The sequence below is a fragment of the Solanum stenotomum genome, chromosome 10, assembly GCF_019186545.1.
Source record: "Solanum stenotomum isolate F172 chromosome 10, ASM1918654v1, whole genome shotgun sequence".
Classification (NCBI taxonomy): Eukaryota; Viridiplantae; Streptophyta; class Magnoliopsida; order Solanales; family Solanaceae; genus Solanum; species Solanum stenotomum.
Genome location: NC_064291.1, coordinates 51,882,591 through 51,894,488, shown reverse-complemented (window position 1 = coordinate 51,894,488; position 11,898 = coordinate 51,882,591). Strand labels below are relative to the sequence as shown.

General features: G+C 34.9%; 2 protein-coding genes across 4 annotated transcripts in view; one reads left to right on the top strand and one right to left on the bottom strand.

The window, feature by feature from the left end:
* The window catches only part of LOC125878304 (uncharacterized), a 29,648-nt gene extending 23,966 nt beyond the window's left edge, over positions 1–5,682 (bottom strand). Inside the window, exons 1-8 of one of the 3 annotated variants that reach the window (XM_049559528.1) lie at positions 5,428–5,682; positions 4,383–4,476; positions 3,344–3,438; positions 2,691–3,211; positions 2,377–2,587; positions 1,972–2,277; positions 1,239–1,392; positions 993–1,130 (exon numbers count right to left, since the gene is read on the bottom strand). In XM_049559528.1, coding sequence (XP_049415485.1) covers positions 993–1,130; positions 1,239–1,392; positions 1,972–2,277; positions 2,377–2,587; positions 2,691–3,211; positions 3,344–3,438; positions 4,383–4,476; positions 5,428–5,580 — 1,672 coding nt within the window. In that variant the 5' untranslated portion in view covers positions 5,581–5,682. Of the gene's footprint in view, positions 1–992; positions 1,131–1,238; positions 1,393–1,971; positions 2,278–2,376; positions 2,588–2,690; positions 3,212–3,343; positions 3,439–4,382; positions 4,477–5,427 lie in introns of those variants that run through there. The other 2 variants (XM_049559529.1, XM_049559530.1) reach the window with 2 other exon arrangements.
* Positions 5,683–6,615: 933 nt separating this feature from the next.
* Positions 6,616–11,818, top strand: LOC125841448 ((S)-ureidoglycine aminohydrolase). The gene is made up of 13 exons (XM_049520583.1): positions 6,616–6,829; positions 6,933–7,061; positions 8,256–8,343; positions 8,429–8,505; positions 9,171–9,210; positions 9,409–9,475; positions 10,061–10,146; positions 10,306–10,387; positions 10,610–10,666; positions 10,998–11,036; positions 11,337–11,407; positions 11,594–11,647; positions 11,733–11,818. The coding sequence occupies exons 1-13, from the start codon at positions 6,757–6,759 to the stop codon at positions 11,800–11,802; spliced, it is 933 nt and encodes a 310-aa protein (XP_049376540.1). The 5' UTR covers positions 6,616–6,756; the 3' UTR covers positions 11,803–11,818.
* Positions 11,819–11,898: the final 80 nt, after the last annotated feature.

Genomic DNA, 11,898 nt, shown 5'->3' with positions numbered 1-11,898 from the left:
GGGTTCCTCAAGCCTAGCCTTCCTAAGAGATTGGTTACAATGATAAACCAAAGATAAGCCCCACACCATGCAAAGCGAAGCCCGATATTTAAGTGGAGAAGGGTAGAAGGGCAGGCCCACTATCCACCAAGTTTAGAAGGCTGTGATTGGTCCAAAGGGCAGTGGGTCACAAATGGATTTCTCAGTTATCAAAATAAATAAAATAAACAAACCAAAGATAAAAATGAGCAAAATTAGATCTCTAGCTACAAAACATTCAGCAGCTCTAAAGGGGAGAAGGTCATGGGGGATTATAGATCAAAAAACTCAGGTTACATTTCTCGGCACTAAATGAAGGAAATTTCCATCTGCCCATGTTTAGAAGACTTTAACTATCCCTGGAATTGCATTGAATTGGGAATATATGTGTACATTGGTAACATTATGGCTTAGGGAGGCTAGTTTGTCCGCAACTTTATTAGCCTCCCTAAAGCAATGCTGAGTAGAGATTCTATGTATGACAATTAAATCCTTGATCTCTTTGACAACATCTTCGATCCTCCAAGGAGTAGCCCAACTATCATTTATCGAGTTCTGAAGGAGCAATGAATCTACCTCAACTATAGAGTAGAAACCATTGTTGGTGCACCATTTCAAATCAAAAAGTAGTGCCTCTGCCTCAGCTTGGTTACTTGTTCCCTGACCCAGAGGTATGCTAAAAGCCATGATGACTTTACCATGCATCAGGGCAGTGCTTGCATGGAAAGTAAGGATTTCAAAAGAACCCATTAGCTTTGGTCCAAACCTTGTATATGTGTTAAAATTCACTTAATATGTACATATAATAAATTTCAGAACTCATAAACATCAAATTCAGAACCCATAAACTTTGAATCCTGAATTTGCCTATTATTTGCTCCACACCCCCACACTTGTAAAACGCCACTGCAACAAAGGAAAATATGAACCACATAGACCTACACGTGCTATAAGTGATATAGAGATAAACGTACCAAAATCTTTGTTGTGCACAGGATCATTCAATCCTTCTACAAGTGAACCAGTTAAGAAATTTTGTGGAACCAACTTTGCACAGTGGTTGTACTTTGTCCACTCTGTACTCAGAAACGACTGCATGACCAAGCACCGAACTGCAATGAAAAAAAAAGGAATAAAAAATGTAGCAGAATATTAAAGGCAAATCCTTACATGATCTAGTCTCTACCAAATATATCAGTCTATTAGTTTCTCCCCTCTACCTTGAGGATTATCATGACAAAAACCACGTTCCCACAATACAGCTAACCACTCAAAAATTTCTTCTGAACTATCCATCCAAGTGCGGCACACATTTCCATTGATAGTGTTTACCGAATTTTCTGGAGACGAAGAGGAATGAAGCAACAAGGTCATCTGCAGGGAAAAATAATCATACAGTAGAGTGTCTGTTAGTATGTGATAGTGATGGTACATCCCATATGACTGGAATCGATAAACCTCAGCAGCAAATCAAATTACACAAAAAAGGAAACCTATAAGGAAATGCATAAAGTCAAAAGGAAAAATGATCTGGAATAGAAATGAACATAAGACCATCCACTGACCTATAATCAGATTTCCTAAATCACAAACTTTTTACTTTATTGGTTTGAGTTTTTAAAATCTCAAAACTCTAGGCAAGAGAAACACCTAAAATTAATTCCTTTATTTCTAATCGATAAATTAATAAAGCAATCTAACATGAGAGTTCAAGGAAATTCCTTCATCACAGTATCGTATACAAAGTGCATTGCTAACTGCTTTTTGATTATCAACATTCTAGTCAAGCAAGACACCTAAAATTAATTCCTTTATTTCTTATCAATAAATTAATAAAGAACCCTAACATGAGCGTTCAGGGAAATTCCTTTACATTAATTGCTTTTTGATAACCAAAGGATGTTTCACAGGTAGCAAAGAGAATGTGAAAGTATTTGACACATATGATCAAACCTGGTGATTCCATGCTGCTTCGACCAAGTGAGTGCCATACTCTTCGAGCATTTCATAAAGAAGAAAAAATGCCTCCCATTTCTGGTAGCAACTGGAGAGGAAATCACTTATCTTGCAAATTTTCCCAACCCCCAGGGACATAGCTTCCTCCTCAGCCCACCTTTCCCTTTTAGTCATACCACGATGGGCTAAACTTCTCTCGTCTATGGTTTTAACACTAGTTTGATACTGGTTTTTCTCGTCTAAATTTATGGTTCTCTTCAAAATATATAAAGATTGCTTCCTCACCGAGCTCTCCTTATCAACCTAAGAAGATTACAGATATTAGATAACATAAAACAAGATATTTGTAGCAAGCGCTACTATCAAACAATGGAAACACATTATAGTAGATACACAACATACCAAGCCTTTTTTCATTTCATCCCAGAATAGTTTCTCAGCTCTCAAATTAAATATTTCTGTCGTGCTACTCATATAACTATATTGGCATTCATCAGTATAAGTAAAGAAAGACAGGTACAGAGAAAGTATAGCATACGCATCTCTTCTCTCCAGGGTCCCCAAAGAAAACAATGTCTTGCAACTCTTCCATAGCTTCTCTAAAATACTTTTCCTAAAACAACAATTAAACTAGTGGCGTAAGTCCAGAATTCAGATACTTATATGTCAACCAGTAATCATCATTTCATGTCAATGGAAAAGCAAGAGAATTTTACCGAGAAAGTATATAGTTTTGTCCATTAATTGAGACTTCAAAAGCAGAATGAGAATCAAGTGCTCTGAATATGGAGGGAAGGAAAAAAGTAACTGCAGTAGATCGATGCTCCACACTTTGTGGAAGCATTTTAATGGTAATATTGCAAAGATCCCAGAGCAAATTTGCAGAAAATTTATCTGTGCAGCATTCATCTACGAAATCCAATCCAGATACTGATCTCACTGTATGTAAACTTTGCTGAGAAGCATCTAGTAGCAATGTTAAAATATGACAAGAAACAGGCAACGGGAAATAATTAGGATTGCATTGCACAAGATTGTCATATAGTGTGCACTGTGGCTCCAAATGCCGGTTTTCTGAATTTTTAGAAGTCAGGCACAACTTATAAGCATCCAACTCTTCGCTTTGAATCTCACCCATAGATAGTACGACCAATCTTAACAAAAACGGGATAATGGTTACTTCAACAACCTCCCAACTGTTTGTATCAGCGACAACACTGAAGGTCATACCTGCAACCTATATCCATCGTCACGTTTAATGGGAGAACGTCAGACCAAAATTTTCGCAAAAATAAATCACATCACATATAAAATAAAGTCCACAGATTTTTGAAACTGCATCCTTATTCAGTTGAATGAACATGTTTACCTTGTTAAATAATTCACGGTCATTGGAATGAACCAGCTTCATCAGGGGAAGAAATATTTTCCAAATCAATAACTCCATATATCTAGTCTCAGCTCCTGTAGAAAAGGTATAAAGCCAGTAAAAAGTTTTGGGCCAAATGAAAATATTTGAAGCCTATAACTAGAACACAACAAAAGATATCTGGCTCACAAACTAATATATCCAAGCCTCACAGACCACAATGATTAAAATAGCGGGAGGAACGAATATGATCCTTAGATAGGCAAGCTCCATAATGACGTGACATATATGAACAGCCAAAAGCAAATCCTAAATTTCTGTATGGCAAGCCCAAGTAGACATTTTAAATAATTTTATTTTGATATGCGTTATGTTTTATATGTAATTGATTTAACTGCAGCAGTATTTAAAGTGGTTAACTGATGACCACTCAGTCAAGGTGAATTTACCAAGCTGACTAAGGGTCCATAATGCTTGTCCCACTAGTCCACTACTATCTAGCACTTGAAGTTTGACAACTGTAAGCTTCTTGAGCTTGTGCCTAACCCATTTACTATTTCCTATATTCAAATGGATTGAGTTGAATAGTTCAAACCAAAGTCTGTCTGACATGGAACAATGTGAAATGACGAATCCTATATTATTTTATGAAAGGAACCAAAATGTATACAAAAGAAAGCCATACATTTTAATCGGGAAAGGGAAAAATGAAATGAAATGTCAAAGTAGCTATTCAATTATAATTGTCCACATGATCTCTTTCGCTGTTTTTTTTATAAATGCCTTCCGGTTTATTTTTTTATTTCTTCAATCTCATATTGAAAGAAATTTATATTTAAAGCTTCAAGTAAGAAATAGTCATAATTCAACTTTTGAATAGGGACAGATTACTGAGATATATGGGGATCAGATTAGAATTATTAAAAGTGGGGGTAAAAAATTGTTGAATTATAACTATTTCTTACTTAAACGGAAGTGATCATTAAAGCACAGTGATAAATACGTCTGATGTGAAACAAATTCGAGGAATGTAACTGACCTGACTTCTTCAGAAGATGACAGGTTGCACTAACAAACGAAACAATACAATTGCGCTGTTCAAAATCCAAATCTTTGCTCCCATCTATTATACCCTACACCAAAAGCAGCAAACACTAAAGAATACTTAGCAATCAAAATATTTCTCACTCCAAATCCCACATCAATGTGTATATAGTACACAGAAAAAGAATGAGAAAATGATATCAAAACTTCAAGTCTCAATGGTCAAAGATAACAATAAAGCATATTTTAAACAATGATAAAGGATTTATTTCCAAGAAAAAAGGGTATGCTAATCTGATTCCAGTGAAGCTTTAAGATTGATATATCTCTAACGAAGCATATAGAAGATATGTGAATCTTTCCTTATCGCAGAGATAAGATTCACGTTCCTTTTTCCTCTTTTTAACATTTTTACATTATGATACGAGAACAATTTACTAAACAAAAAACCATTTCTTAAAAGAAACAATCCAAAGGGGGATGCACAAAGCGGATGCAAGTCCAATTCAACCTCTCTAAATATATAGTTTTATTTTTCAGAAAATAAAAATTCATGCCAAGTTCATACATACTATTACAAAGGAGAATTGGGTTCTGGACCCACAAATTTAAAATCCTGCAACTGCCTCTGTTAGTTTTTCTAAAATATTGTGCAGCAAAATAGCTAGTATAATATATAATATACGTATAATCCATGTATAGTATATACATAACCGTGAACAATGAACGTATAATTTTTTTGAAACAGGTAACTTTGTATATTACTGCAACAGTACATAGGCAACACTGAGCCATATTTACACAACCTATAATTTATGTATACTGATTAGGAAAAGCAAACAGTGAATCCAGGTGGCTATTTGTGTAAAAATCCCTACTTTCATTCTACCATCTTTGTTTAAGCTCAGTTTATATCAGAATTCTCTATGGACAGACTAAAAATGAAAGCTTTATCACATAAAACAAGAAGACTATAAAAAATATTCCTTTTTGGCCAATTACAAGCTAAAATAATAGTGTCGCAAAAAGAACCAGCATACCTGGCTGAAACTGGGGAACTTTTCCAGTAGACTAGAGAAAATTGATGACGGAGCAGAGTTTGTTGAAGCCAATATACAGTCCAGCATCGCCGGTATTGCTGCCGGAGGTACCTGCCGGAAACTTCTTAGCAGTGAATCAACTATTGGGTCCATTGAGTTTATCGGCGAGTCCAATTCCGGCGAACGGAATTTTAACGGCTAACTTTTTTTGTGCCTATAAACCCTAAACCCAGAAAAGCGCCAGCAGCCGGGGGTTTAGGGAGAAGTTTTGAATTTTTGAAATATGTCCTCCTACTGTTTTGTATTTGCATATGTATGTTATAACTTTAGGGAAATATCCAAATATACCTCGAGGTTTGTAAATTATCATATACATATCATCTTTTACTTTTCTTCTCAAAAGAGCCCCTACTTTTATTTTTGTCTCAAATATGCATCTTCTTTAATAATTTTCTACCTTGGAGAAATTGGACAAGTCAACGTAATATTAGCATACAGATACAAATTATCCTTTTATAAAAATTTTAGAGATGATCAAGGAAAGTAGATATTCAGATAATGAGACTTATCTCAAATTCTATCACTGAGTTATAGAGCATTAAACGAGAGTTATAATTAACTAAAATAATAGGATATAAAGAAGTAGAAGTATAAATGAAATTATATACTAATGTCAAACTTCTTAAATAAGACGATATACAATTTCATTCTCTAAAGACACTTGTTGAAGATTGTAGATATTTGTTGAAAGTTAACAATGTATATATTTGGATAGAAACAAAAAAAATGTGCGTTTTTTTTTAATCAAATGAGGTTATAAACATAAGAAAAATGGAAAAAATAAGATTGAGACAGTTACAAATTTCATTCAATTTCTTTTACTTGATCGAACAGCCCCAAATTCAGTTATTTCAACTATATTAAATCATCGTACAAGAATGGTGTAGCTTATGTTCTTAGAATTTCTTAGTACTTGTATTATTTTATCAAAAGTAATAATAAAAAAAAGGAAATAAAAGAATAAATCATTTCGTTAAAAAGGAAAAAGATAGAGGGACCTTTTGTGAATTTTACGAACCTCAAAAGAAACAAAAAACTGAAATCCAAAAGTGTCACATGTAGCTTGTAAGATTCAGTATATTCCCAAAAAAAATTGAAACTTTCTGGGATTATATAGCAGTTGGCAGCTTATTCATCTTCACACTAGCCACCACTCAAGTTTGAGAAACCCCATAAACATAATCAGAGCTGAAACAAATAGAAGACAAAATCCCAAAACAATTAATAAGAACCTTTCAAAATCTGGACTTGTTGAGTCTATCTTGGGCAATGATAGTATCAAAGATGCAATCTTTTTCAACATATTCATATCTTTCTTTCTTCTTTCTCTTTACAACTTTGAGTAATCCCATTTTCCACTCTTATTTTGGCATTTTAGGTGATTAAAGTTCAGTATTGTCTGTGTAGTGTTGCTTATGTTTCTTTATATGTTAATGTTCTTTCAGGTTTTGTGAAAACTGTCTTGACCCAAGATGGGTTTTGCTCTGCACCATTAAGAATTGATGCTGATTCCAATTCTCAGCGGCTTTACTGGAAAGTTACTAACCCCACACTTTCCCCTTCTCATCTTCAAGGTCAGTTGCTTGGTTTGGCTCCATTATATAGTATTGGAAACAAGAGAAAAATGACTAAAGACATCAAATTCATTTCTCTTGGTTGTTGAGTGTCATCAAGTTCATGTCTTTTAACCATAGCATTTTTTGAAATATTGTTCTTTCATACTAGTAGTTGTAGTTTTACTTTGGGAGTTTCTTGTTATTCCATTTCTGTTACTATTTGGTGTTTCTTGTACTTGGATTGTGGTATTATTTTGTTGTAGTGACGGTTTCTTATTAGTATGCTTTGTCATGCTTTCTTTAGCATTTTGTCTTGGCTTCTTCACTCCCATTTTCTTTTTTATCTAACGGCTTTGTAATGCTTTTACTTGTGATGGGGTCTATCTGAAACAGTCTCTCTACCCACAACGCAGGGGTAAGGTTTGCAACGCACTACTCCTCCCTGACCCCACATGTGGGACTACACTAAGTATGTTGTTGTTGTATTTCTTGAAATATTGGATAAGTACTTATTTCTTATAAACTGAACTTTATCTAGTCATGTAAAAGCTGATTACTAGTAGCTTATATAAGACTAATGTGGATCTTATTTATCAAGTTCATGTGTTGTAACCATAGCATTTCTTGAAAAACTGGATAAGTATTTAATTCTTATACATTAAATAATATAAAGCTACGTACTGCCCCCAGGGCATTGGTGTAGTGGTAAGAACGCAATTCTTATACCTTCAACAGTAGCAAGTTACTTACTTCCCCAGAGCTTTGGTCTAGTGACGAGTGCAGCTTGTGATGTGTGGGTTAGGCGCATCTCATGGGTTTAAACCCTGCTGCAGACAAAAACATGTTATTTGAACAGCGAAGGGTAGACAAAAACATGTTATTACAGATAAATCAAAATAGGCTAGTGAAGGTTTCTATTTTCAATAATAACTTTTTGAGAAATATGTCAATGTATATAACTAAATTTTATTTGCTAATGGTGTGCCAGGAAGAGGTTGCTGGATGCTATTACTCTGGTTGTTTGATTTTGACCATGCTGTTCTTTTCACTTAGCAACCAGACAATATATCGGGTGTCTTTTTGTTTGGGATATCTTTTAGCAATTATTTTCAAGTGGTGCTCTTGCAAATGTTATTGTGACAATGATGGTGTAGATGAAACTGAATTTGGTCTGTTGATTTAGTTATTCATTTATTCTTTGTTTGCTTGCAGACTTGCCGGGTTTTACTCGTAGTGTGTATAAGAAGGACCATGCTTTCATTACTCCTGAAAGCCAAGTATTTAGCCCTCTACCTGATTGGTATGCTCGACTAACCATTTCCATTATCTGGTTGATAGACTGATATATCTTTGGTTGATTGCTCATCTAAAAAACAATGTGGCAGGACAAATACTTTAGGCGCCTATCTAATCACACCAGCAATTGGCTCGCATTTTGTCATGTTCTTGGCAAAGATGCAAGGTGTCTTCTTAATGCCCCAATGTTGCTGTCATTTAAGCTTTCATGTATATATGTTATTCAGTGATTTGCTTTCCGATTAAGTCCAAAAGAGTCTATGAGGATGGTGGACGTGCATCTCTATTTTTTGCCTTCTTAAAATGAAAGGAGTTTTATGGAGGGGCTGAGCCGCTGAGCGAAAAATTTTAAAAGGGGAACTAGGAATGTGGGTGCATCCCTATTGTCCAATGGTCAACTAGGAATCCTAAAAGGGATTTAAAAATATGCAAGAATGCCACACCTAGGTTTTGTAGTTGTGATCTAAAGCAACTTTTGGATCCCCACTATGACTACATTTATATATATGTATGTATGTGTTCAACCTTCAATGAACTTAGCACCACCACTGTTATTCCCCTAATTTAAGAGAAGTGATAATTCAGTAGAAAAGGAAAAAAAATAATCACACGAAGTGCTATGAAGATCAAAACAAAGGCTTCTAAAGTCTATTATATCCTATTTAAACTAACAAGAGTGCTAAGAATCTATAGGCACATCATGCTACAAACAGTAGTCTCTATCCTGAGCTCCAATGCCAAAATATGATAGCCATGAAAATTTGCATGGTGCATTCTGTAATCGCTCTATGAATGTTTGGTTTAATTATTTGCAATTTTTCCTCCTTGCAGAAAATTCAAAATCAGGGCTCCCTCCTAGTGATGTTGAAAGGTGGAAAGATTTTTGATGTTTGTTTCTCTTTCCCAAAATTTCTTGACACAGAGTTCATCTTAAGTTGATGCATGTTTTTTTCCAATTACAGAATCTTGTGCAACATTTTTCTAATTACTCTGCTGTTTCTACAATCACAAGGAAACAAAAAATTCTAGTACTTCCATTATATAGTATTTCTAACCCTTGCAAAATCAGGTTCATATTTGTGGTCCAGGGAAGTGCGGTTCTCACCAACATATCTGGGAATGTCCACAAACTGAAAGTACGCCAGCTATACTTTTAGCCTGCAATTTCTTTTATACTGTAAGGAAGTTTGTGAAGCTGCTGTTATGCATAACTGGTGTAATATTTTGGTCAGATAGATTCTTAAGTATCGAAGTAGGTAGAAAACCTGAGTTAATGTGTCAATTAGGATGTCATCTATAATTTAGAATTTCGGCTATTGAAGATGAGGCATGGTGATTTGTCGATTAGGAGTCTTATCTTAAGATAATGAGTTCCTTCAATAAAGGACATATAAGCTGTTATCTCCTTGCTCTTACTCCTAGCTTTCATATGGTATCAAAGTCAATCTTTAACAATCCATTCTCAAACTCACAAGTCCCTATAAAATCACAAGTTGAAGCATCAAATCTAGAATCAGGTTACACGTGTGGGAAGATGTTGAGTTCAATGTTTTCCCGATTCGGGCGTATAAGGACATTCAAAAGAATTTTATGTAGGTCTTGGTCTACTCTAATCATTACTTAAGATTTTTGGTTGGTATTCAGGTTCACTTGCCTCTTCCTCCCTGAGATATCTTGAGTGAAACTTGTATGCTTCTTATGCTTTCTCACTTTAAATGCAGGTTGATTCATATGCTTATCTGCCTCCCAATTTGGATCACACAGTGGAAACTGATGCAGCTGCTACGCTTATTTTATTTGAAAGGAGGTCAGTCTTTTATTTCATGGTACCTCATGTTGGTATCATTCTGTACACTCGAATTGACTTGTGGCATCGTGACTACATGCATTATTTTTCCAACATCTAATTTTGATTACCAAGTTTCTTGTCTATTTAAATTTTAAATGCTCAAAGTCTTTGTTTAAGGTATTCTGGCATGGAAAATCATGTTACTGAGCAAATTGTCGGTTCAACAGACAAGCAACCCCTTCTTGAAACTCCTGGCGAGGTACTGTTTTCCTCAACTCTACTTCTCTAAAATACAAATTGATTCCCTTATTTGAACTATGTTGTTCTGTTTCTTTTTCCTCACTGTTCAGATTTCTAAAATTTAAATCCCTTACAGAGAGAAATGAGGTTTCCTTTTCCTTATTGATTTAGTGTTTTGGTTTTCATTTGAAATAGAACATAATAACATCCTTTATGTTTCCATTTTCTTGTCTGTTGCCAGATTTTTGAGCTAAGGAAGCTTCTTCCAACGTCTTTAGCTTATGATTTCAATATACACGTGAGTTCTACCACTTGTTTGTGGCTATTTTCTCCCCTTATCTATCTAATTTATTCTACTCTGGATATGTTTTAACTCTGATATATGAGCTTGTTTAGAGTTGGTAGAATTGGCTAATATAAAACTTCTGCAAATGAATGAAGATTTTGCTTAAATGTCAATGAGGTTCCTTGAAGCTGGCCGTAAGTGTATACAAAGTAATTTTTAACCCGCAGGCAAATTAACATATATAGAACTAAAGGTATACAATAGTCTAACTTTGATGTTCTTGTGTATTTTCCTAAATTCTTCTTTCCCTTTTATTTCCGACACATATTTATTGCTGCGGAAGATCATGGATTTTCAACCAGGAGAATTCCTCAATGTCAAGGTATGTTTCCACTAGTATTGCATCTATTCATTTTCATTGGTTCTCCTAGTTCAGTCACATTGAACATCACCAAGGATTTGATCTGTGTTATAAGCAAGGCAAAAGTTCTTTTAAGATTGCCTATAACAACATTCTCCATTACCATTCTCTCTCAAAAAAAAATTTAACAATATTTTGCGGCATTAGTCATTAGTTTAGATGATTAACTGGCATCTGCTTGTTCTTCACAATATACTTGAGAATGGAATTGATTTTCACCTGCAATTACTTCAAGTTTGTATATTACTGGCTGGATTGCAGGAAGTTCATTATAACCAGCATGGTTTGCTGCTGTTGGAGGGGCAAGGCATTTATCGACTAAGTGATAGCTGGTATGAATCAAGCTCTATATATTGAGCTGGATTTGATAATATGTCCTGGAATCATTTACTTGTGTGCCTTGCACTATGGCTCATAGAAGATAAAATGTGTAGACAAAGTATTTCTTTAATTCATAACACTTCATAGGCCTTCTGAAATCATGTTCTAACATTCTCCCATTTTCTTTTTGATTATAGGTACCCAATTCAAGCAGGTGATGCTATTTGGATGGCACCATTTGTACCTCAATGGTAAGTTAGAGATGGGATCCTTGTGCTGCAAGCCTGCAACTATGTGAAAGAATATCTTAGTGATATCTTTACTCTTTTCTTTCAGGTATGCTGCTCTGGGCAAGACGCGTTCACGCTACTTGATATATAAAGATGTAAATAGGAATCCACTGTAGTGACATTCATCTTTTCATCTTTTCTGAGTATGGTTCAAAAGCATAATTTCAACAATGTTGAGCAATGTCACATTTTCTCCTTTAACAACCCCCCCC